The 27,512-nt window shown below is 42.0% G+C and overlaps 1 protein-coding gene across 1 annotated transcript; it reads right to left on the bottom strand.

The window, feature by feature from the left end:
• Positions 1 to 11,766: 11,766 nt before the first annotated feature.
• Positions 11,767 to 24,741, bottom strand: INSIG1 (insulin induced gene 1). The gene is made up of 6 exons (XM_014067509.2): positions 24,611 to 24,741; positions 20,955 to 21,361; positions 19,411 to 19,535; positions 17,689 to 17,855; positions 16,585 to 16,684; positions 11,767 to 14,795 (listed from the first exon to the last, which is right to left on the bottom strand). The coding sequence occupies exons 2-6, from the start codon at positions 21,352 to 21,354 to the stop codon at positions 14,766 to 14,768; spliced, it is 822 nt and encodes a 273-aa protein (XP_013922984.1). The 5' UTR covers positions 21,355 to 21,361; positions 24,611 to 24,741; the 3' UTR covers positions 11,767 to 14,765.
• Between the last annotated feature and the right edge of the window lie 2,771 nt (positions 24,742 to 27,512).

Here is a 27,512-nt window from a genome sequence, read left to right as displayed (position 1 = left end):
GGATGGGATGGGATGGGTTGGGATGGGATGGGATGGGATGGGATGGGATGGAATAGGAATAGGAATAGGATATGATAGAATAGAATGGAACTGGAATTGGAATTGGATAAATAGAATAGAATGGAATGGAATTGGAATTGGAATTGGAATAGAATGGAATGGAATGGAAATGTGATTGGACACAGAAGGAATTTGTCTTTGGGGCAATATGCTCTCAGTGTACATAAAAAGGCAAAGATACATTGATCAAGAATCATAAGCTACAGCACTTAATGATAGGCATAGGGCACAAATAAACAATCAGGAAACAATCAATATCAATATAAATCGTAAGGATATAAGCAACAAAGTTACCGTCCTGCAGTCATAAGTGGGAGGAGATGGGTGATAGGAACGATGAGAGGACTAATAGCAATGGTAATGCAGCCTTAGTGAATAGTTTGACAGTGTTGAGGGAATTATTGGTTTAGCAGAGTGATGGAGTTCGGGAAACTGTTCTTGTGTCTAGTTGTCTTGGTTAGGGTTATTACCCTGTTTTCCCAAAAATAAGACCTCCCAGATAATAAGCTCTCCCCGAAAGTATTGCAACACAGCATCAGCCATGAGGTGACCACACTCACCGACCACACCACCTCAAAAATAATAAGACCTCCTTATTTTGGGGGTCAAAAGAAAATAAGATAGGGTCTTATTTTCTGGAAAACACGGTAGCTATCTATCTATTTATTTATGGGAGCATTTTGCATTCTGCTCTTGGGAAACTCATGTGGCTGAAATGGCAGACTAGTTCAGTTGTGTGAAAGCAGGAGCTGTGTGCAAAGCTTCCCATATTTTCCCAATTTTGGGCATTGTGCGCCAAGAGAGCTTAAAGAAAATTCAGTTATGGCGGAGTAGGGGAAGTGGGGGAGGACTGTTAGGAGAGGAGCTGTCACGGCGTTGTCATTTTTGAAAACAATATTCCAAATTTGCAATAGAAATAGTTGTGTTGATGGATGCAAGGAATGACATTTGGGGAAATCATGTTTATTCGCCTACAAACATTGTATATTTAAAGCCTGGGGAGATTGCAAGCATCTGCTTTTCAATGCAAATGATCTGGAAGCTCTAGCAGTTGAAAGTCAAAAAGCATATCAAGAAAAGTGGGACAAAGATTAGCTAGACCAGGGGTATCAAACTCAAGGCCCGGGGGCTGGATCCGGTCTATGGGGTGCTTAGACCTGGCCCATGGGGCCAGCCTGGAAACAGTAAAAGACTGCCCTGCAGTGCCTCTGCCAGCAAAAATGGAGCTTGGGTGGGGGATGCACGTTCCCCCTCCCCCCCCAGAGCTCCGTTTTCCCTGGCATAGGGCTAGCAAAACAAATGAAAAGCAAAGCAAAACAAAAGGAGAAATGTTTTCCCTTTTGCATTTGAGCATGCAAGAAGGAACAGGAAAGGAGAAAGGGGAAGAAGAAAGAGAAAGGAAAAAAAGGGAAGATGGGAAGAGAGCAAGAAAGGAAAAATAAGGAAAGAGGGGAAGGAAGAGGAAAGGAGAATGAAGGGGGAAGGAAAAAAAGAGAAGGGAGGGAGGGAGGAAGGAAGGAAATTATGAGAGTGAGGGAGGGACTCAGGGAAGTCCTGCCACTTGGCCACCACAGGTGCCCCCGACATAAGTGATGTTGAACTGGCCATGGCCACGCCCAACCCTGTCCATGCCCCTCCCAGCCCTCCAAAGTCAAATACAACCCTGATGCGGCCCTCAATGAAATTGAGTTTGACACCCTGCACTAGAGTCTAATGGAGCCTAAACTAATACAGCAGGTACATCAAACACCATTAAAATGGACAATGAAGAAATATGTGACTCAATACCCTTGAAAACTTTGGAAAACATATTCAGGTGCTGGACAGGTAGCCCTTGACTTACAACATCTAGTAATCCATGCAATGATACAACAGCACTGAGAAAAGTGGCTTACAATCATTTTTCACACTTACAAGTGTTGCAGCTTCCCTGTGGTCATGTGATCTAAACCTGGATGCTTGGCAACTGGCATGTACTTATGACAGTTGTAGAGTGCCAGGGTCAAGTGATCACTTTTTGCCAGGTCAGTGGGGGAAGCCAGATTCACTAATAATTGTTGCAAGAAAGGTCATATAATGGAGCAAAAATCACTTAGCAGTTTGTCTTCCTTAACAATGGAACCTTTGGGGCTCAATTGTGATTTCAAGTCAATGTAATATTTCTATAAGAAATATAGAAAGAAATAAGAAATATTTCTATATTTCTATATTTCTAGAACTGTGCAAGCAATGGTTTTCCTCTGTTGCGCTCTGTGGAAGTTGAAGTTGGATTTTGAAGAGGATGAAAAGAGCTTTGATGCTGTTGAAGAAAATTCCTAATGCTACATAGTTAGCCAAGACACAAGCGTAGAACAAGTCAACTCAAGGCTTCCCATCTTAGGCACAAAGGGTCGCATTCAAAATTATCATACCTTGGATACATTTGGGTGAAGACTTGGCTTTCTATAATGCTAGCAAAAATGGAAGGAAGGAGAAGACATAGAATGGTGATGGCTAACCATTTTGTTGTCGTGTGCCAAAAGTGTGTGTGACAGTGTGTGCACATCAGTGGTAGGATTCAGCCGGTTTGCACCTATCCCACTTTTTTCCCCACTTTGCAGGGCTAATCCTGTAAGGAAGGCAGGAAGGAAACATTCTGGTGTTGTCTCTAGCCTAATCTTTATTGAAACTGCCTCTCCGGTTAACCCTTATTGCATTGTAACAGCTAAGGCCAAGCACCCATTGACATGAGTGACGTTGAGTTGGCCATGATCATCTGGTTACATGGCCACCGAGCCACGCCTACCCAACTGATCATTAGGGCAGAGAACCGGTTGTTAAATTACTTGAATCCCACCACTGGTGCACATGCACACCCGTACCCATAATGCAATGAGCATGCACCACCCCCATGTCCCCTGCACTCCTGCACATGCACGTGTGACCCCCTGCAGTCCCTATGCCCCCAGCCCCGCACCCCATTTTGGGCCTAGCAAGTCTCCCTAAAATCTTCTGGGACCAACAACAGGCCATGGGGGGGAGGAGCACCACACCTGCCTCTCGTGCCCCATTTTGGGCCTAGCAGGCCTTTCTGCAGTCTCCTGGGACCAAAAATGGGCTGCGGGGAGGGCACCACGCCCCCTTGTGCCCTGTTTTGGGCCTAGTAGGCCTCCCTGCAGCCTCCTAGGATGAGAAACAGGCAGCGGGAGGTGTGCAAGCCCCCCGTGCTCTCCCTGCCCCCTGTGCATGCGCACACGACCCCCTCCCCTCCCCACACATGCACCATACCCCCTGCGTATATGTGGCCAAAACCCAAAAGCCAGCTGGTTGGCGGGAGGCGTGCGCGCATGCATGGTGCAACTGAGCTGGAGGGACGGCTCGCGTGCCTGCAGAGGTTCGCCATCACAGATATAGAACATAGAATAATACATTTGGAAGGGACCTTGGCGGTCTTATAGTCCAACCTTCATATACAGTAACACTTCAGACAAATGGTTGCCCAGTCTCTTTTTGAAAGCCTGCACTGACGGAGCACCCACAACTTCTGGAGGCAAGTTATTCCACTAGTTAATTGTTCTCACCGTTAGGAAATTTCCCGTTGTTTCTAGGTTACTTCTCTCCTTGGTTAGTTTCCATCCATTGTTTCCCATCTTGGTATTTTGGGAAATTGTTTGACCCCCCCCTCACCTTTGCAGGACCTCCCCAAATGCTGAAATACTACTATCATTTCACCCCCTAGTCCTTCTTTTCATCAGACTAGACATATCCTGCAATTCCTGCAACTCTTCCTATGTTTTAGCCTTCTGTCCTCTGATCATCTTTGTTGCTCTTCCCTGCGCTCTTTCCAGAGTCTCAACATGTTTTTTATATTGTGGTGACTAGAACTGGGTGCAGTATTCTAGATGTGGTCTTACTAAGGCTTTGTAAAGTGGTACTAGAAGTTCACGTGACCAACCAAGAATAAGGTGAATGGATTTAATTACAGCAATGTTGGGTGTGGCATGGGAAAACCTGATGGTTGTGGACAGATCCTGGAGAAAATCTATCTACAGCAAGGACATGCAGTCAGGGGAGGCAGGGGAGGCGGGGCCTCACCAGTGTCATGAGGAAAAGAAACGAAACATTAAAAGGAAAAAGGCTAAGGTAGTTGCTGCCAGACTCCAGAGTCACAGTGGATGACTCTGAGTCTGCTTAGTGCTAACTGCAGGGGGAGGCGAGAGAACTACATGCCTCCTTTGCATAAGGAATTTTTCACCATTTAACCCTTGCTCAGAGTTAAGCAAGGGTTAAAAGGCGAAAAATTCCTTATGCAAAGGAGGCACGTGGTTCTCTGCCTCCTGATCTGGCAGCAGCAAATCATGCCTAAGTTGCTTTTTTATTTAATTTTTTACATTTTCATTGTGGCGGGCAGACAGGAGGAGAGTTGAAATCCACAGCTGGAAAAGGTATGTGGATCGGACAGAGGGGGGTGGGGAATTCAAAATTATTGTAATTTAATTTGTAATTTTTTATTGTGAGGAATTTATGTGTGTGTGTATGTGTGTGTTTCTTTCTTCACAGTGGTGGGGTTGGAGGAGGCGGGGGGCGAGGCGGCGGAGCGTGGCAGGGAAGTTCTCGCCGCTGTGTCCGACAGGCCAGGCGTCTCACGTTTATGTCCCCCATAAACGCGAGACGCCTGGTCTGTTGGACACAGCGGTGGGGACGTTGCTTCTTGCCGCTGCCGCGCTCTTGCCTCACCAACCATAATCCTCACCGCACGTCACTGATCTACAGGTAGTTATTTTTTTTACAAATGACTGTAATGGAGACTGCCAGCCACAATTGTATACAGGATGCTTGTAAAATGGCTTGGTGGTTGCATGATTGCTGCAATTTTACAATCTGTTTTGCAGCTACGGTTAAGCAAACCAATAGTTTGCTATGGGTGTGGTTTTGCTGAAAACCCGAAGTAAATGCCAGCTTTTTTGTGTGTGGGGGGGGGAACTGTTGTAAAATGTCATGAGATTGCAAGGCATGCAAATAGACATTTGCTGTAGTAGTTAAGTGCTGGCCTAGAAACCAGGAATTGGTGAGTTCTAGTCCTGCCTTGGGCATGTGAAAGGCAGCTGGTTGACTTTGGGCCAGTCACTTTATCTTAGCTCAACCCACCTCACAGGGGAAAATGGAAGGAAGGAATATTATGTATGCTTAATGCCTCCAATTACTTATAAAGTAATAAAAAGGCAAAAATGCTAATAAATAAATGCAGCCCAGTGGCGAGTGCCTGAAGTCCGGTCACACAATTAGACGGGCACCATCTGATGTTGGTTGAATCTGGGTCATTAGTGCCCCCAAAGTAGGTCAATCAGAGCTCTGAGTGGCTGCTAAGCGATCGGTTATAAGTTGAGGGCTACCTATACTTGGTTGTTAAGAGTTGACACTGATTTGATGGCACATAATAATGTAGTTTCAATGTGGATTTTTTTTAAAGGATTGTTGAAGTATAATTTTGGCAGCTCGAAAAATAACACTTCCGGCGTGTCGGCCAGCTGGTCTTCGTGTGCATGGGAGCACCAGGAACCGGAAGAGCAGCCACCTGGAGCGCATGCATGTGCCAAGAAGATGAATTTCCAGTTGCTAGCATGCGCACACGCTCTGGCCAGCTGGTCTTTACACCCGCATGCATGCCAGAAAGCAGAAGACCAGGTGGCAAGTGCAAATGTGTGCACCGGAAACCGGAAGACAATTTTCCCAGCATGCGCATCCACACTGGGTAGCTGCTCTTCCAGTTTCCAGTGCATGCATTTGCACTGGCCACTTGGTTTTCACGCATGCCTGTGCGCCAGGAACCAGAAGACCATGTGTGTGGTGTGCATGCACACACTGGAAACCTGAAGATCATCTACCTGGCGTGCACCAGGCAGCTGCTTTTCTGGTTTCTGGCACGCATGTGTGCATGTGCTTTCCAGTGGTGGGTTTCAGATCCCGGTACGGTTAGAATAGGCCCAGCATCATCCACATGGACACGCACAGTGCGTGAATGCATCATACTTCCCTGCAACGCCTCGCAAGCCTCCGTGACACTCCAGTTACTCGGTGGAGCGTCGCACAGGTGCCGTACGCACCATGTGCATGCATGGAAGCGCTAAAGGCTTAAAGGACAGGTAAGGAGCTCAGGCAGGTGGGTGGGCCCTCTGGAGCACTGTACCAGAACGGTAACTGATGCTCCGGGCAGGCTCCAGTGCGCCCATGCCGGGGCGTATCACCTGCAACCCACCACTGGAACTCTCCCATTTTGGCATTCAGTGTTGAATAGGTTCGCCAACACTGACCTAGAATATCTCAGGACAAAATGATGATAATGTCAAATTAAGCTTTACTATGTTATGGCTGCAGTAAGTCAATGACCCATTGAAGAGTTAAATACTTAATGGAATTGGGTAGAAAGACCATGTCTGGGAACTAATAGCTAGGAACACATGTTACTTGTGAAGCATGTAGATGATACAACAGTGGTGGGCCTTATTTAGGATGATAATAAGGGCAATTACTGGGAGGAAGTAGTGGGTTTGATGAACTGATGTAATAAAAACAGCCTAGTTTTAAATGTAGGGAAAACAAAAGGATCATTGTCAATTTCGGAAAAGTCAGGCACAGCCATGCACCCCTGTGTATTAATAATTCAACTGTGGAGGTGGTTAGTAGTATCACATTTCTGGGTGTGCAGCTGACAAGTAGTTTATCTTGGTCACTCAATAGTGAGACACTGGTGAAGCAAGCATGGGCGTGCCTGCATTTTCTGTGTTGTATGAGAAAAGCATATCTTCCTTCCCCTGTCATTACTACTTTCTATAGAGGGACAACTGAAAGCATCCTCTTGTATTGTATTACTGTATAGCTTGGAGCTATTAGGAAGGCGGTGCAGATAGTGGTGAGGACGGCAGAAATGATTATTGGAAGTTCACTTCCTTCTGTCCAGGATATGGCATATAAACGTTGCTTGACCAGGCTCCACAATATTGCCTGGTATGCTACACATCCTTTCCATAACTTGTTTTTCTTTTCACCTTCTGGGAGGGGGCTTTGTGGTAGCGGAAGTGGATTCTGTACTAGTTTGTACCATACAGTATCACACTTGTTAACTATCAAAACTGTTTTTCCACTATGTATTCTAAATGGTCTGATTAATATATATGTCTATATGTGTGTATGTGTGTGTATATATATATGTGTACCATGTTTTCCCCAAAATAAGATCCAACTGGAAAATAAAACCTAGCATGATTTTTCAGGATCCTCATAATATAAGCCCTACCCCAAAAATAACCCCATTAAGATCATCAGCGTGACCAACCCAATTAGTACCATATTTCCCCAAAATAAGACCTAACCAGATAATAAGCCCTAATGCATCTTTTGGAGCAAAAAATAATATAAGACCAGTCTTATTTTTTGGGAAACATGGTGTTGTGTGTGTGTGTGTGTGTACATGTGTGTGTGTACACGTGAGTGTGTGTGTACACGTGTGTGTGTATAAAAGGTAAAGATTCCCATCGCATGTATATGCTAGTCGTTCCAGACTCTAGGGAGCAGTGCTCATCTGTTTCAAAGCTGAAGAGCCAGTTCTGTCCGAAGACGTCTCCGTGGTCATATGGCTGGCATGACTAAATGCTGAAGGCTCACGGAACGCTGTTACCTTCCCACCAAAGGTGGTTCCTATTTTTCTACTTGCATTTTTTACATACTTTCAAACTGCTAGGTTGGCAGAAGCTGGGACAAGTCACAGGAGTTCATTCTTTTATATGGCAGTAGGGATTCGAATCGCCAAACTGCCAACCTTTCTGATTGACATGCTCAGTGTCTGAGGCACCGTGTGTATGTATGTATGTATGTATGTATATGTATGTATTTATGTATTGCATTTGTGCTGATAAATAAATGAAGGGAGACTAGTATAGATCTATTTCAAGCTATTTAGCTCTCATCAGCTAGGAATACCCTTACTGGGATTCAAACTTGGGCTGATGTTTACATATTAGGCAGTTGTATTAACCTCTAAGCCACAAGATCTCCTACTTCTCTGATGAGCCAGGGGAATGATTAAGTGTTTTGTCACCTGTACATCTAAATATGGGAGGGAGCATACTACTTCCTATTTTGTCTTTCAGCCCGCTCCAGGAGCCTTCCAGGCAGAAAAACCATTTTTGTGTGTGTGTGTGTGTGTGTGTGCGCGTGCGTGCGCACGCGTGTGTATGGATACGGATATACATAGCAATAGCAGTTAGACTTATATACCGCTTCATAGGACTTTCAGCTCTCTCTAAGCGGTTTACAGAGTCAGCATATTGCCCCCAATAACAATCCGGGTCCTCATTTTACCCACCTCGGAAGGATGGAAGGCTGAGTCAACCCTGAGCCGGTGAGATTTGAACAGCCGAACTGTAAAACTGCAGTCAGCTGAAGTAGCCTGCAGTGCTGCATTTAACCACTGTGCTACCTCGGCTCTTACACATACACATACACATACACATACACATACACACACACATACATATACATACATATGGTATATGTATGTATATGAATAGGGGTGATCAACAGAGATGAAGAATGAGTCAACAGTAGAAGGTTGCACCTTAAAAGTCACTGCATTCTTCGCCAGTTCTTATTGCCTTCGTAGTCTTTCCATTTTGACCCATTGTCAAATGTATGAACACATTCATATTTTGCTTTCCTCTGGGGATTCAAGATGATAACCATTGTAAGAGGCTGGGACATGGGGAGCTTTGTGTTCCCAATCTATTTACTTATTCTGCAGTGAATATTAGGACAACCTTTGAGAGGCATCTCCCTATGCCCCTTTCCAGCTGACATGTACTGAACGTGTCACCAGAGGGGGCTATTGCTAGCCAGATATTGAAGTAAAATTGAAGCATTTTCTGGCAATTCCACCTCAATTAGAACAGAAGCACAAAAGCATTTTACCTGGGTTCTGTCCAATTTGTTTAAGTTAAAAAGTTCCCAAAACTTATTTGTGTATAATCATTTAAGCAGCACATTGGGCCTTGACTATCACAAACATCATAAGCTTCTTATAGGGTGATCTATATTTGATTAAAGCTCTTTTTTCCTGCAACTTTTAACTGGGCAAAATGGTGCATCACAGGGCAACTGTTTTTGAACCAAGGAAGGAGCCCCATGCACCCCACCAAACACATTGTGTGCCTTCCCTGACCCATGCAACACCTCTTGCAAACACACCCTTCCTGACCCACACCACCCCCTATGCGTTGTCCCTAATCTTCATGGCACTTCTAATTCTCCCCAAAGCATCCCCGAGCACCTGTCGTGTCTCAATCCTGCAGCAGCTCTCACACATTTTCATGGCACATAGCACTTATATTCCGTTTCATAATGCCTTTACAGCCCTCTCTAAGCAGTTTAGAGTCAGCCTATTTCCCCACAACAGTCTAGGCCAGCGATGGCTAACCTTTTTGTCAATGTGTGCCGTAAGCGTGCGCATGCCTGCGTGCCCACACCCATAATTCAATGTGTGCATTACCCCCTCCTCCACACATACATGTGCAGCCCCTCCACATGTGCCCTGTGCATGCGCCATGCTCTCCCTTGCCCACCTTTGGCTTCCAGGTTGGTGCAGGAGGCTTTCCAGGCCCAAAATAGGGTGGGGGGGCATGCTGTGTGAGCCCCCCAAATGCAATGTGAACCCCCCACATATGTACCCCACCCCCATTCATGCACACGCGCGTCTCCGGCATGCACCCCACTCCCCGCGCATGCACGGCAGAGACCTGAGGACTAGCTGTCCAGCAGGAGGCATGCGCACATGCACAGTGGAGCTGGACTAGAGCGATGATGGCGTACCTGTAGAAAGGGCTCGGCATGCCACCTGAGGCACGCGTGCCATAGGTTTGCCATCACGGATCTAGGTCATTTTACCCACCTTAGAAGGATGGAAAGCTGAGTAAACCTTAAGCCAATTCAGAATCAAACTCCAGGGTGTGGGCAGTCTGCCTGCAATACTGCATTCTAACCACTGTGCTGTTGGCTCATGCATCCTTCTGGACCCAAGTTGCCCCCTACGCATTCCATGTGCACTCTCAAGCATCCCAATGCACCTATCCTGATCCTCATGGTACCTCTCGCACACCAAATGTACCATATTCAACCTGTTTCCTGCGCATTCTTTGAGCTATGTGATGCCTCTCACACGCTAAGAAATCTTCAGGTACCCCTCCTTTTTCCATTTGTGCCACCCGTGTGCCCACCCTGACTTGGAAACTTTCTGCTGGCTTCCCCACTGACTTTTTTTTTGCCTGGCAAGCTTTTCACAAGCAAATGGGAAAGCCAAAAGGAATTCTAGGAAGGGAGGGAAACAAGTAAGATAATGACAGAATGTCAGGGAGGGAAGATTTCCTTGCCATGAAGAAACTCAATGGGGAAGCCAGCAGGAAGTTGGAAGCCCTTCCCACTCCCTTCTCTTTTATTTACTTGTGGTTATTCCGTTTCTGTTTAGGTAAGGAAATATATATGAAATTATGGGGGTGCTCTAGGAGAGTCACAACCAAATGGTTTAGAGAAGGGATTACTAGATCCTCTTGCCATCAGTTAATATATTGGAATTCTTCTGGTGCTTTACTTTTAATTTAGTTTTGCCTTTTGTAACCCTCAGCTTCTAATACTATGACGGCACAGCTTTTAAATATTAATATTATTTTCTTTTCTTAATTTTTTTAATCAGTCCTGACTTCATCAAGCAAGTAAATTTTGATCGTTATCTAGATGAGTGTATTCTCAGAACAAGCAGCAATTTTGTCATAAAAACCTGGGAATAATACCACCAGCGTTCAAAAACAAAGAATAATTTACTGCAGCCAAAGCTATTGAAATAACTCACTCTGGGAGGAGAGCTGTGTTAGTCTACAGCAATCAAAAATTAGAGGAAATCTGGCAGCATCTTTTCTGACTAGCAACTTTTATTAAAAGGAATAAGCTTTTCATGAGCTTTCCATCTCACTGTTCACGTCCCAATTTAAATCCTACATCAGTTTAGCCATTCCGTGTACCTGATGACTTAGTAATCATCATTACTAAAGCTAATTACCTTTAATAAAATTCATCTGAAAAGATGCTACCAGCTTTCTGATTTTTTTAGTTAACCCATAGAAAGTTATCCCCGATGTTCAGTTCTGGTTAAAAGAGGAAACATCTCTTTTTGCGTTTGACAGAAAAGTACTTTTCCTTCTCAATTAGGAAGCAGCAATGTATAAATGGAGATACATCTGGGCAGGTGAAATTTGGAAATATGACTAGAAATAGCCAATTTGATATAGTGGTTAAGGTATCCGTTTAGAAACCAGGAGAAGATGCGTTCTAGTCCCACCTTAACCATGAAAGCCAGCTTTGAGCCAGTCATTCTTTGACTTTGAGCCAGTCATTCTCTTGGCTCAACTGACCTCACAGGATTGTTGGGGGAAAACAGAAGGAAGGAGTATTAGATATGTTCACCACCTTGAGCTGTTTATAAAAATAATAAAGTTGGACTATTAATAAATATTACTGGACAGTTTTACAGAACACTGCAATGTTGAACAAGACTAATAGTTGTCTTATAAATAATAACTCCAGGTGCAATATTAAAGAAATAGTAACATTTACAAAGAAAATTTCCAACAATTGTATTTGTCAGATAACTCCTAGGAAGGATAATTTTTAACAAAATGCAGGAACTAAATGGTCAAAACCTTTAATGGATTAAAAAAAAAATCCACACAAATACACACAGTTGAAAAATCTACCAAATTTGAGAATCAAAGGATTCTTATCTGGAATACAGCGCAATTCCCCTCCCCCACAAAAACACGCTTTTCTTTGTAACACAAACTCTGATCACTTTGGTTCAGATACTTACAAGTATTGGCAAGATTGAACTTGGCTGTCATCTCAAAACACAGATTGACAAATAAACTTTACAAATTAAATATCTGATTTCATGATTACATATTTACAATTACAATTGTCCATTTTCTTAATTACATCTGGTAGTAAGGTATTACAGGAAGGTAGTTTTCCTGTGTGCAACCTCAAAACTAAATTTAGAGGACATAGTGGCTTTCATCTTGCACATACATGTTAGAGCATACTCAGATAATACCATTTAAACGGGATTATATAAGAAGTGAATCAATACACTTTAAAGAAACAGTGGAAAATGAAAAACCAGGCTTCAAAGCTGCAGCCTATAATTTACTACTCAAAAATACCACAGATTGCAATGTAACCTCTTCAGAATAAACCCATTTACTCTATAGTGCTTGAAGCTTCTTTTTCCCCCCCAAACTGCCACTTTGTTTAAGGAAAAACAAACAAAAAGCTGATTAATATGCTTTCCAAACAAGTTTGATGCTGAGGTGAGCAAATTCAAAAATTCACTTTGGAAGTGATCCACAAGCATTCAAATATTCCAATAACCTAGTCAAACCAAAGAGGGGGGAGGGGAGGCTCTATCCTCATCCACCTATATAGCCTCTGAACTCTTATCCTTTCTGCTTACTTCCTTTTTAAAGGAGCAGGAGCTATCTCCAAACTTGGCAACTTTAAGACATGTGGAGCATGACTGACTGAGGAATTCTGGAAGTTGAAATCCACGGGTCTTAAAGTTGCCAGGTTTGGAGACTCCTGAGCTGGAAGAGAAATGATTCTGGAATTATTGGTATCCTTCTCCTTTGCATTAACATGCTGTATGGATGTACTCTGAGAACAGAGGGAATCTCAAAACCTTTTCCTGGTTCCAAAATAAGACAATAAATTCTAGAATTTAGAAAACTAGCCTTCTGTTTTTGGCAGGCTTTTTCCAGCACCTGAATTTAATTACTACTTGGAAAAAAAAATTCTATGGTGACATCTCAGGTTTAATGTCCCCAGAAAGGCAAAAAAGGACCTAGGACTGTGGAAAGTAACTGTATCAGGGAATATTACCTTCCCTGAGCAAATCACTTTTGCTTTCTCATTCACCACAAACTGGTTAGTTTAAGAAGGGAATCGAAGTCTTCTCCAGATATTGTTGTGAGTCTCCTAACCCACAGCTGCATCCTTGGAGGATTTTGTGTTGCTGCCTCCCAAACTGCTGTTCAGTGGGGGAGACCAGAAAATAAAGTTGGAAAAGGATCCCATTTGGAAAAATGCTGTTTTGGGACAAAACCTGGAGAAGATTCTTCAGCTTATCTAAAACTCATCGGGGAAACTAGTGACTCCGCAGATGTTTTCGGCTCTCAGTTGTCATCTGCACCAGGCAGCATGATTAAAGATGATGGGAAATGGTTTGAAAATTATCTGGAGCTCCCCAACTTCTTCTGCTTGGTCTAAAACTTGAACCTTCTGATTGGACTGGAAGCTGAACGAAACTGGAAGCAAAAGTGCCTGAAGTTGAATGATAATGCAGCATGAGCTCTGTTTTGCAATTAGAGCCACAGGAGTGGAGTATTTCTCAAGAGTTTAGTAAAGGATGCAAACTAGCAACACTAGTTAGATTATTGCTGATGTTTGCTTTCATAAAGCATTAAATAAGTTCAAAACTTTTTTCTCTTTAATATTGTTTGCTGGAGATATTAAAGAGGATACTACGAGGCTCAGATTCCATTCAGCTGTACATTGCACTTTAAATTTTGAAATTTAACACCCGCTCATTAGGTCAGTGGTGACTTATAGTATTGAACTAACTATTGTGCTCACCCTGGAACTAGTTGAGTACACCAGATATTTAATGCAGTGACATTAGCACTTTTCCGTATAAAGCAATCACAGATTGCAAGTTCTGCAAATTTGCAAAATCAAGAACACAGTGATCTCTTCAGAAATTCAGACAAGAGATCATTTACAAGAGACTTTAACTAACACTATTAACTTTCCCCGTTCTTTTCATGGCAAGTACTGTTTCTGCTCTGAAACCTGCCCAATTCCCAGAGAATTTAACAAGTATCCCGCAAAAATGTCCTCTTCTTCATGATATAGTGTAATGAAGACACACTTATTCGTGAAGTCAGTAAGGACCCATCTAAATCCATCCTGTCTAAAGAACCAGTAGGCCATCTCTTGGAAAAATGTAAATTTTGGCTGCGTGTTTCCAAGAGAAGTGATATAGGGAGCCATAAAACAGCCAAGCAGCTAACAAATTGTTGGTTTTCCAAGATGATTTGCTCCTCACCTCAAGAAGCCAGGTGCTTAAGACATAAATCAATGTAATATTCCTGTGCTAGCCCTTTTACAGTAGGAGGATCTGTGAAAGCCTCTTCTCTAAGACCTGGGCCCTTATTTCTTTATACAGCAATGGTTCTTTCTTTCAGGTCCCCTTAAAAGCAATCACAGGATAAACGATACTTGGAGAAATACTATTACACTACTCCACCATGCCATACCAAGCAACTGTCTTTGGGTATGGGTAGAATTAAGATTTGCTTCAAGCTTTGAAAATGGCAGCTGTTTCAAGGACTTGGAAGGACAGCCATTAAGGTTCGGCTTATTGTGAATGAAAAGTCCGTGCTGAACTTTTTCCACCAAACAGTCAAACTCAGAAACTTCTCAGAAATAAATCAAGGTAACCTCTTGGCCACTTTATGGTGAGTTCATTCTTTCCCAGATTTCGGGAGCTCATGCTGGTAATTCAAGACGAAAAATCCTAGCTTGAACTGATCCTTTTTTTGCTTTCACAAATACAAGTCAGACCCGGTTATTTAGTCACTGTGAGCCTTCTCAGGAACACCCTGTGGAGAAAGCAAAAAATCATTGTACTTTTTAAAAAAAATCTGAAATCTGTCTCCTTTGAAATTAGGGTAGTTGTGTAAAAGCTTAGATTCCAAAATGCTATTACTGAAATGCTAGAGAACCATCTAGTATACCAGCCCTAAACATTTCAGGTAACTCCTTTCACAAAACACAGATAAGAATTTTGTAATCATTGAAATAATTACCATTTTAAAAGCAAGTAAAGGGAGGGAGATGAGCAGGCCTGCAATGTAGTGTCATAATCCAATGAAGCATCTTTTTGCTTTCAGCCACCGCCTAATGGTAACTACTCTGTTTGTTTCTGGAAACTGGATTAAAGGTCAAAATTGGGCAATCGCACATCAGACTACAGCTCAAATGAGGCTTGGATCCCAAAATAAGCATGACTAAGGGAGAATACAGTTCCTTTCTGCTTTTGGCAATATAATAGCTGGATATGCAATGAAGCCCTATATGAGATGGGGCCAGCATATATTTGAAGGACCACTTCTCCCTAGTTATATCTACCTTGCCAACCAGGCAGAGAAGGTTGTGGGTCTTTTAAGGGGTATACCTGAAGGGATCTAGAAGACAGGCCCCTTCATTGTGGTGGCTCCTTCCCTTTGGAATATCATCACCTCTCTTGACTCTCTCCTTGCTACTTTTCTGGAAGGCCTTGAAGACATGATTCTGTCAGTGGGCCTGCGGACCTCAGACTGATTCAGAAACAATCAAGCGGGTTGTATAATTGTACTTGTCATTGCCACAGGGGAAGTGTGGGAGACTCTGGGGTTTTTATATTGTTGATTTATAATGCTGTACACGTTGCCCAGAGTCACTGTATATCAGTTGGCAGTTTATATAAATCAATTTAATAAATAAGAAATAAAACAAATGATACTCCTTCTGCAGTCAGAGAAGCAGCCTTTGTTACTTTAAACAAGATGATTAAACACGGGCACAAACTAATATAAACTAAGGAAGAAAAACGAAAAAGAAAGGAATCAAAGGAAAAGCTAGCAGCACAAGGGAAAAAAAGTTGAAAAAAATAGCAGCGTCTATATTTTTCACATCTGCACTTATAAACATATCTTTTCACCTGCCTGTCTAAAGTTACATATTACTCTTCTTTCTATAACATATCTTAATTATCAAACCCATACATCACAAGTTTCTTTCATTTTTATGCAAAAAGTCCCTAAGATACTTCCAATCACCAATAAAAATGGTAAGCCTAATATCTGGAAGCTGTTATTAAGCTCATCTATTTGATGGGTGAGATATTTAGGGGAAAAAACATTTTCCCCCCAACCTATTTTTCAATACATTTTATTTATCTAAAGTCTCTCCATTAACAAGGCTGCTAGCACAACTATCTTGAACCCCAGACAAGGATGTTACTTACTCTGCACATTTGTTATGCCAGTTGTAGATAGATGGAAGAACCAAGGCTTTAAAGAAGGTTGAGGCCAACATTCTTAGTAAAATCAATCAGTCCTTACATAGAAGGAGCAAGTTTTCTGAGGCATTTTCTGAGATTGAATGCCTTAACCATTTCAATATTCAAGACACACTTAGGCATTTTCTGTCTTACTTCATTTACATTTATTGAAACTAGCAATAAACATGTCTGCAGACTGCCTAGGATGATATATGTTTACACAGCTTTAGAATACCTCTCATTATGAACAGGCATCATTACTTATTACATCCATAGGTAATAATTATGGTTTTATCAGCTGAAGATGCATTTTTCACTTTAAAAACTCAGCAGAGATATATAATTACCATAGCAAGTTGCCGTCCTATGTTTCCTACAGTCACACCGCCTGAGAAAAATATACATGGTAGCCAAGACCGGATATAAAGGAAATCTGGAGATGTATACCTAAAGGAAAGCAGAGGAGAAAAAAAATCAAGGATTATTTGTAGTTTTTAGCATCTCATCAAAACTGCTCTGGACATTTCACCTTGCTGGAAATAATAGGGAAAGGATAAGGAATTCAAAGTTTTCTTATCTTAATAGAAGTACCAAATATGCATACAGATATATTTAAAATTGTTAATGTTAATACTTTTATATTTACATTTTTATGCCACCATAAGTTGCCCAGAGTCATTCTAAACAGGTGGCATATAAATTTAATAAATAAAATAGTGAATAGAAACATGCATATTTATAGAGAAAACTTTGAATGTATTCCCTTGCCCTAGGAAAGGGAAGAAAATTTTTAATTTTTTTAAAGAAAAGTTATTATGTAGCTTTGCAAGTAAGTCAATGGAAGTTACTATGGTTAGAATTAACAAAGGCCTCCTCTAACGTCTCTTTGGTTTATATGCACAATAGAGAAGAGGAACTAGAATAGTTGCTCAATACTTTCTCATTCACTTACTTGTCTGCAATTTTATAGGGCCTATAACTCTTGGCAAATGTTTTAATGAAAGACTGGTTTTAGGCAAAGGAACAAGAGGGGGAAAATACCCTCTTTGTGCCCAGTTTCAGTCTTAACTGTACATATTACCAAATATAAAACTATTTTCCCATATTACACAGTTAAATTCTGATTGTGCACATAGAAATAAAGCTGTACTATTAAGTTAGGAAAGACATTTCCTTCTTTAAGAGAATAGACATCAATATTTGAAGAGCTAGTTTGGTGTAGTAATTAAGGTGCTGGACTTACACACCATAAGTTTTAGTTTTCTCCAGGTGAGTTTAGGACTAGTGAATCTCTTTTAGGGCCATCCATCTCAGAATGGTGTAGAGAAAATAGGAAGTAGCAACAGGCTGGTAGCAACTACAGTAAAGTGAAATGTGTGCAGGCATAATTCATGTCTTTTTTAAAAAAAAGCCTGAACAATTAGAAAGAAGGGAATGCAAGGGGTACTTACTGATAAACTCCATTATAAACCAGAAACTGTGTAATCAGAGTTGCTACAAAAGCAATTGTAATCCCAAGACCAAGACCACTTCTTGAGCGATCAAATGTCCACCAGAGGCCCAGCGACAAAGCTGCAAGGGTCAGGGAAAGCTGGATGTTGTTCGCAAAATCCAATTTCTAAAAAGCAAGCTAAGGAAATTTGATAGACTGGCAAATTTCTTGCTCCACACAAGTCTTAACATCTATCCAAGTATCCCACCTTTTAAACCTTTTCACTTTTGACAGGTTCTTTACTTTTCCTACCATAATCTTTATGTCTTATCTATAACATGCACATGTGGAAATCAATTTATAGAAAGTACAAGAAGTAGAAAAAACTGTATTCGAGAGATCATTTTCCTGCAAATCTACTGGATTCCTGTTTTCAACTGAACATTTCAACCTGCAGGGGGCAATCTTTTCTATGTATTTTCTAAACTCTCTCTTAAGGAGATACTAAATTTCATGAAATAAAATTTAAAGCATATCCTGAGGGAGAAGTTATAACACAGCAAAGAAAAACAAATTGTTTATTATTTTCACAATTAGGCAGACTGAACTACCACATTTATCTTAAAACAATGTCTTGTATGAAAGCTGCTATTCTTTAAAGTCATACTTTAAAATAATTATAGGCCTACTGTTTTTTTTATTAGTATAAAAGAAATAATTCTTGTGCTCACAATTTGCTACCTTTCCAATAAATGTTTCTTCATAATACCTAAGCAATGCCCTATGCTCTGCAAGTGAAGAGATACAGAAGGGATTGTCTCACTTTTCTATTTAAGTTAGTTGGCATGAATAGTGTAGTTATTAGGTAAAAGTGTGGCCAAGTCTTTGGAAGGAAATATAAAAATCCTTCAGATCAGTCAGTATCTCTGTGCTGACAATAGAATGGAATCAAGCAAGCAAGCCCTGTGGATAAGGCACCAGGCTAGAAACCAGGAGACTGAGCCTAAACCAGCCTAAGCCAGGAAAAGTGGCTGAGTGACTTTAGTCCTGCCTTAGACATGAAAGCCAGCTGGGTGACTTTGGACTAGGCTCTCTCTCTCGCAACTCATCTCACAGGATTGTTGTTAGGGGAAAGTAGGAGAAGGAAAGAGTATATATGTACTGCCTTGGATTATTTATAAAAATTATAAAGGTGGAATGTCCCAAAGGTGCTTTTTCAAGAAGCAACTGGATTTTCTGGTTTTTCTTTGAAGATGCTTCGCTTCTCATCTAAGAAACTTCTTGGATCAGAAGCAAAATGTCTTCAAAGAAAAGCAAAGAAAGCCCAGTTGCCTCTTGAAAAAGCACCTTTGGGACAACCATGACCTGGATGACTGAGAATCTCCATAGACATAAGGTGGAATATAAATAAGGAGGCTTTTTTGCCAGTTCCAACAGCTTTAGTTTAGATCCTTCAGGATAAAACTGAAAGAGAAACAATAAAACTTTAAGCAGAGACTTCAGAGCAAAGATTCCCAACTTCAGGAACGTTTAAGTTATATGAGCTTCAACTCACAAATTCTGATGGGGAATTCTGGGAGATATGAAGTCCAGGCATTTCCAAAATTGAGAAATTCTGCTTTAAAGTATACATAGCACAGGCACTGATTTGTGAAACATAATTACTCAAAACAATTGAAGCTGGTACAGTAATGATGGGAAAAATGCCAGGCAACGTTAAGCCTTTTTTTTCCAAGGATACAGCACTTGCATGGTTAATGCCAACGAAGACGGCGATACATCGCATTACACTTGCCCATTCTCGTTTGAATTTGTGAGGTTCACCAAGATGGCTGTCAATGCAAGGATACAGCAGGCCAATAACAGCTGTAAGAGGAAAATAAAAGAGATGCTGAAATCAGTTATGTTAACCATTCATTTTCCTCTCCCCAACAATCAGCAAAGCCTACTTTTCATTTTCTAAGCTACTGACGATTACAGGTAGTCTTCAACATTCGCTTAACAATTGTTCGAAGTTGTGATGAGTCCTTGCACTTATGACACTGCAGAATCCCCAGAGTTACATGATCAAAATTGGGCATTTAAAAATCAACACATCTTTATGACAGTTGCAGGATACCAGGGTCATGTGATCACCATTTATGATGTGTGTGTGTGTCAATTAAAATAAATAAGGGAAGCCAGATAGTTTAATGCTGAAGCAGACTGCCTCTGAAATAACAATTATTTTTACCAATAATTACTGTATTCAATAGTAACTTATAAGAAAATCTCTCTAAGGCTCAAAGTCTATGATTTAAGCTACTATAAAATATAGAAATACTTTTTTCCCTATGGAAAAATCATGTCAAGTATTTTTCAGATCAGCACAATGACTAAGTGGCAATACCTAGGACATCTCCATGCCAACCATGTTAATCCACCTATTTTTGTGAAATAAAAACTAGTTTCTTTTTCCCAACTTGACTTCCAAAGAAAATATTTTAAGTCTGATGCCATAAATGGCTCTGGAGCTAAAGCTATGTGCAATCTTCTGTCAACAACTCTATTAAATACTGTAGTTTGGAACCCAATGGCTGGAATATCAAATATCAAAATTATTAAAAGGGATTGGCTGACCTAATTGAAAAGGAATTATAGTAATTCAGCTTTGAACTTTTATTTGTACTTTGCAAATAAAAAAGGGTCATTTTCTATGAGCATCTTGCTAGAAACTGAAATTGTTCTTAAAATAGGCACTAAGCCAGTCTCAGTTCCTCTCTTCTGTCAAAACATGTGACTTCCTTGTTTTTGATTGAGTATGTGGCATGTTCAGACTGAGAACCAATAGGAACTGGAGCACGCGACTCACCAGTTTCCACAGCGAGCCAATTATATGGCCAAGAGTAATGATGAATCATGCCAGCTCCTGGGTTAAAAACCTGCCAAGCAATAATAGCTAGAGGAAACTCTTCTGCTTTCCAGAGTGAAAAATAATGCCAAACTCACAAAGCCTTTAGACGGAAGGAGGAAACACACTGTGCTGCTAAAGGTGTTATTTTTTACATCTAATCCCAGTGACCTCCTTGTGAGGTCAAATACAGTCCTATCAAATATCAACATATAGAAGCTTTTAAATGCTACTCTGGGCACCTGTTTGGTTAAATAACGAGAATATAAAACCACTTTTAAAGCAAATAAACAATAGCATGCACCACTCTGGGCAATGAACTAACATACTTCAACCCATCTTGGAGACACAATTGGAAACCCCACCACTTTCTTTAAAACAAGCTTCCCACTTACCTGCTGCTGTCCCACAGCAAGGGGGCACCCACCAGGCAGAAGAGAAGATTGTAGAGATAACTTCCTCAGGGAACAGGGTTACATTCCTCTGAATCTGCAGTAAGTTTAGCACCAGTGCAAGGAAAGTGCCCACAGCAAAAAGCACCAGGCTGCGTTGCAGTAAGTCTCTGCTTAAGTTCAAGCTGCTACCAGGGACATGGCCTCTGTTTGGGCTGCTTGGGTGCCGTGCTGCATGACCCACTAAGGTCAGGGGAGAACTGGAGACAGATGAGGTTAGCATTTCACCCACTCTGGCTGCTAGCCCTGTTGAACTTCCACCTAGATGATCCTTATATCTTCTCCTGGCTGTACAAGAGCAACTCCACGTATGACTCTCAGGTTGAGGTACAGGTTTCTCCATCAGGTTCCTGAAAGAGATATGAAGGATCTTATGAAATACAGAATACTCAGAAAGCTATCAATATGTTATGTGCTGTATGTTTTTATCTCTATAAAAAATTCACCTTATACTTCTCTAACTAACCACATTATAATGTGGAATTCAATAGCACTTATGCTTTGGTAAGACCACCCATGGAATACTGTACTACATGGTTTCCACAATATAGAAAAGATATTGAGCCCTAAGAAAGAGTGCAGAGAAGAGCAAAAAAGATGATTAAGGGATTGGAGGCTAAAACACATGAAGAATGGTTTCAGGACTGGGTATGTTTAGTTTAATAAAAAGAAGGTCCAGGGGTGACATGACAGCAGTGTTCCAATATCTCAGCAGCTGCCACAAAGAAGAGGAGGTCAAGCATTCTCCAAAGCACCTGAGGATAGGACAAGAAGCAATGGGTGGAAACTAATCAAGGAAAGAAGCAACTCAGAACAAGAAGAAACTTGCTAATGGTTAGAACAATTAGTCAGTGGAATTACTTGCCTCCAGAAGGTGTAAATGCTCCAACACTGGACGTTTTAAAGAGATTGGAAAACCGTTTGTCTGAAATTGTATAGGGTTTGCTGCCTAAGCTGCCTCCCTTTATTGTTATTCCCCTGATAGCATTAATATAGAACCAAAGAAAATGACATTAAGGAATTTTCTCCTAATTTTTAATTTTAAAAAGTCCTCTCCATCTCAGGTCTTGGCCTACCGAACTACCTTAGCTATAAGAATTAAAGATGTGAAGTACTTTATAGTGAAACAGGCAATAATTGTATCTTATGACCAAGCTAGAAAACTAGAGATTTGATTAAATTGCTACTTAGCCAAGCATATTTATGAAGTCACTTGACTTCCTTATCACACAAAGTTGCTGCCAAAAGAAACTTGCTTTGAAATTTTAGAACCACAACAAGATAAAACCATTATTAATTTAAATATTTATACTGCTTCAAGGAGTATATAATTCCACAAAGATTGTACTGAAGAGTTTTATCTAGAATTCCAAACACAAACATCCGCATACAATATAAAGTATTATGATGTTAAAACAGTAAGAATTTTATAGGAATAAAACATAGTCCTTTAAAATTTTGATTAAATGCCAAAAAGTTGGTAACTACATAAGTAGATCTTCTCCAAGAACACCCAGTCCAAACCTGGTCCTTCACGTCTTCCAAAGATACACTTATCCACCTTGTTACTAACTGCCCTCTTCCCTTTCCTTCCACCTTTCCCAGCATCATAGATTTCTTGAGTGAGCTGGATCTTCACATTGTGTGCAAAACATGATAATTTGACCTTGGGCATTTTTGCCTCCAGAGAGAATCCAGGACAAGTTATTCTACGGGCAACATTTATTTACTTGGCTGCCTATGGTTGTCTCCGTACTCTTCTCCAACACCAAAATTCAAAACTTTCTCTATCTTTCCTGCTTCTTCAGGATTTAATTTCTATGAAGTGCATGCAGAATTCTGATTTTTACATGTATAGACCAGGGATCTTCAATTTGGCAACTTTAAGGAATTGTGGAATTCAACTCTCAGACTTCCTCAGCCAAGAATGCTGGCTGGGGAATTCTGGGAGTTGAGGTCCACAAGTCTTAAAGCTGCCAAGGTTGGACACTCTGGTATAGACTCTTCAAACTTAACCCAGTATGAAATGCAGCATTAAATTGCCCCAATACCAGTGACATGGCATATTTAAGTAACCAAATAAAAGCAGCGTTGGAAGGAATCTTGGAGGTCTTCTAGTCCAATGCTCAAGCAGGATACACTATACCGTTTTGGACAAATGGTTGTGTCTTTCTTTTCAAAAGAAAGTTTTCACATAGCTAGAGCCTATAATCTAAATGCTCTCACCATGTAGATAATTTTCCTCCCTCTTTAAAGTAGGGCAAACTGTAATAAGATGCCAGAGTAGTTTTATCTATTTGGTGCTACAAGAATGTTAATATTGTAGGAAAAAGACTGCCTCTTGGGAGATGTACCTGAAGGCCACTGTATCTAGTCACAGAATCCCTTCTGCTTAGGGATAGAACCACCAGTCTGATATCTGACTTTACCATATTCTCCTATCAGGTAAGAAGGAGGAGTAAAACAAGTCTCCCTCCAATTCAGTCCAGCTGTGCTTTCTCAAGATTTCACCAGGCTAAGCATGTGACTTCAAACTTTGGAAAATGCTAAGCAGGCTCAATCTTCATAATTGGATACGAGACCACCAGGAGAAACTTGGCCAGCTTGGGAAACTTGGTAAATATTCTGGAAGACAGTGGCAAGCCATATTCCCATATCCTTGGCAGAAAAAAAATAATGACAAGAAGTCACAAGTGAAGCTTGACTCACGGGTCTGCTTACATTTTCTACTTTAGGTGCAGCAGAGAGTTACAAATTGGCCTCCCTTTCAGTCTTTAACTGTAAAGATTTGAAGGAAGCTTAAAGCTTCTGATGTCATTTCTCTCTTGACCCCCCAGGCTCTTAACCACTAAGTCCTGCCACTGATACCTGCAAGCAACCATTCAGAGAATATAAGGTGCAATATGAGATGCATATTATGAGATGCAAACCATGCACGGTTGTTAAACATGGGCCACTCAAGCCTCCCATCTATACCTATTACAATGCAGAAAGCATTTACAAAGAACCACTAAGTGATCCCAACCTAAAGGTCCATCTGGATTTTTTTTTTTTTACAAATTAAGTTTCTTCCAACCTGTGGTCAGTCAGAAAAACGACACCCCTCTTCTGAAGGGTGCCCAGTTTGTGTTTGTGTGTGTGTGTGTGTGTGTGTGTGTGTGTGTGTGTGTGTGTGTGTGTGTGAATTTGCTGCAAAAGGCTAGAGAAAAAGGCAGACGTTCGATTCTAGGTAGAGGCAGATGTGGGGTCTCCTGCTTGGGCAGGGGTAGTGGTGGACTAGATGACCTGCAAGGTCCCTTCAAACTCTGTTGATCGGTTACCTCCCACCCCCACTCTCCCTTTGGCAGATACGAAGGCCTCTAAGAACCACCGGGCGTTCCCCATCCCACCCTTGTGTGGGTACCCTCAGGTAGACTGCCTCCAACGGTGGAGTCTCAGGTGACCGTTAACTGCCAGTCTTCCACGAAGCAGTTACCGTTTGGGGGTGGGGGGGAAGAAGCGCCCCTTTCTCTCATATTCACACACACACACTCCCTCTCCCCAATACAGCCCACTCTCCCTCCCTCTTCCCCTCCCTCTTCCCCTTCCCCTTCCCCTACCTGCTGGGATTCTGGCTGCGGCAGCGCCCCTCTCAATCGGCCCTCACGCATACGCGCCCGGCCGGCTTATAAAGCCGCGAGCGCCGCGGCGCGAGGAACTCCGTGCGGCGCGCTCCTCCGCCCCTCCACAGCGGGGCTTGGAGGGCTGACGCGGCGGAGGGGGGGGGAGGGGGGGGGAAGGCGGGGCGGTCGAGCAGTCCCGGCAACAGCATTGCAGTCTGGTGAGGCCAGCCAGCCAATGGGAGTCAGGCGGGCCATATGACGTGAGGGACACACCACCCGCTCTTCCCTCAACTGACAGGGCGGGAAGGAGAGAGCCAGCAAAAAAAAAAGCAACGGCGGGCATCGGAGGTGGGGGGGGAGGGGGGAGAAGGCGCGTGGCAGGATGGAACGTCCCAATTCCAGTGGGGGGGGGAGAAGAGGGTGTTGTGGTGGCGCCCTTTGTAGGGGTTGTCCGCGTGTCTTTCCTCCGACAGCCCGGCTCCCCCCCACCAGGTTTCCACCCGTCCTCCGTTTGCCGTTGGCTCCTCCTCCTCACGTCGCCGCTGCTGTGTGCACAGTTGGCTGCGAGAGCCCCGCGAGGTAGGGCAGGTGCGAGGGCGCTCCAGAAAAAGGCCTTCCTGACCTTTTTTTTCTTTCTTTTTTAAACCGCCGCTGTTGGCCTTTGTATCGCAACGCCCGTCCGCCACCGTCGCTAGTGCCCTTGCTGCTGAGAGAGGATGAGGGTTACAGGTAGTCCTCGACGTATGACTACAAGGGAGCCTAAAAAAAAAACCTCTGCTGCTCCATGGAGACATTGGTTAAATGAGTTTTGCCCCGTTTTACGACATTCCTTTGCTACAGTTAAGCGAATTGCCACAGTCGTTAAGTGAGGAACAAGATTGTTAAGTGAATCCGGCTTGCCCATTGACTTCGCTTGTCAGAGGGTCACAAAAGGGGACCCTGCAACTGTCATAAATGTGAGTCAGTTGCCAAACATCCAAATTTTGATAACAACAATGGGGATGGTATGAGGGCCATAAGTGTGAAAAGCAGTTATGAAATACTCTTTCCTGTACTGTTGTCACTTTGGTCGCTAAATGAACTCTAGTAAGTTGAGGACTACCTGTATTATGATGTACCAGTTTTCAGCCATGCTGGACAAGAAAGATGGGGTGACAGATAATTCCCAGTATAGTTTTTTTGGGGAGAACTGAAAAACCTTCCCCTATGAGACAAGAGTGGGCAAATTGTGGCCTCTATTATGACTTTTTTGCCTACAGCCTGCACAGGGAGAACTTATGGCTACCAGGAGAACTTCTTATGCATACCAGACACCCTAGGAGTTTTTTTTAAATTATCTGCAAGGATGTTGTGGTTTTATTACAATTAGAATGAGTTACCTATCCCACCATTTGCCTCTTTCCCCTGCCAGCATTGCTCCACTTTGGGGGAGAAAAGAGATTGGCATTTATCCCAGTATCCTGCCTCTTGCCAAAGGGCACATTGCAAAGAAAATACCCAGTAAACTGGCCAAAGTATCTGTCCCTGAGGACTGAATCATTTCACTTTTCCCCCTGATTTCCCCAGCAGTTTTTATCCAAATGCAAATGCGTAGTGAAAATAAGGAGTTGGAAGGGCTGTGAAGCCCTCCAACCCAACCTCTTATTAAATCCAGGTGATCCAAATTAAGACCTCCCTTCTCTGGATGTGCTTAAGCAGAGCGGGACACAGGGTCCAGCTTTGCTTAAGCACATCCAGAGAAGAGAGAATCTGTTTCATTTCAATTCCAATATTGAATGCCTACAGGTGGGAAGTTTTCTTTTTCCAGTGTTACTTTGCGGTAGCTTGATCATGATTGTGGATCTTTTGGCTTGGGAAGAACAAAACAAATCCTGATTCCATTTTCCAGATCATTTGATTCATTCCTTCGATTTAAAAAGCCCCACCTATCTCAACCTACAGCGGCTCTGTTGCAAAGTTAAAAATCCAGAAAATGATACAAAAATCCGAAAAGTAACAAACTTATTAAAAACAATAAAATTGATCAAAACTATTAAAAATAATCGGCAGCAGAACACAATTTCCTAAAAGTACAACTACTTGCTTAGTATGTCACTGCATCCCTGGGCCAGAAGATAAGAAGGTCAGAGCCACTCTCCCCTCTGGAGGGCAGGTGACTCAGCAAAAAAAGGTCTGACGCTCAAGAGACATCTTTCTTGTCTGGACAGGACCCATAGCTCGCCCTTCCTGGCAGGGCTGCTAAGACAGGTTTATGCGATTGGAGCGAAATGGACCCTCAAATGCCCTGCCTTCATGCCAGATACTTGTAAGTTGCTGTATTCACGTAGTCCTCAACATATGACCATAATTTGTAATAGTTTCTGCTGATGAGGTGGTTTTTAAGTGAGTACCGCCTCATTTCACAACCTTTTTTAAAAAAACCACAATTAAGCAAATCATTGTAATTTATACATGATTCATATGTTTGCTAAATGAATTCTGTTTTTCCCATTGACTTTCTTGTCAGAAACTGCCTGGGAAAGCCACAAATGGCAATCGTGTAACCCTGGGATGCTCGAAGTGTTGTAAATATATGCAGATTGCAAGCACACAAAGTTTAATCACATAGTCATGAGGATGCTGCAATGGTTATATGTGTGGGGACTGATCGTAAATCTTTTTTTTTTTTTAACACAGTTGTAATTTTGAATAGTCGCTAAAAGTTGGTTGTAAATCAAGGGACAACCTGTATATCCTTGTGTGTGTGTGTGTGCGTTTGTGTATGTCTATTTTCGAAGTTAGACTAGCATTTGCTATCCCTATCATGTACATCACTCATACTTGAGAATTTTAATATGTGAGGATAAGAGGATGGGAAAGGCTGCATTAAATGTCAGAACATTAGGTAACTGACTGAGAT

The sequence above is a fragment of the Thamnophis sirtalis genome, unplaced genomic scaffold, assembly GCF_051295495.1.
Source record: "Thamnophis sirtalis isolate CommonGarterSnake01/CBP01778 unplaced genomic scaffold, rThaSir2_p1.2 scaffold_4, whole genome shotgun sequence".
NCBI classification, from domain to species: domain Eukaryota; kingdom Metazoa; phylum Chordata; class Lepidosauria; order Squamata; family Natricidae; genus Thamnophis; species Thamnophis sirtalis.
The sequence above is the reverse complement of the archived record's forward strand: the minus strand, read 5'-3'. Positions and strand labels throughout refer to the sequence as shown.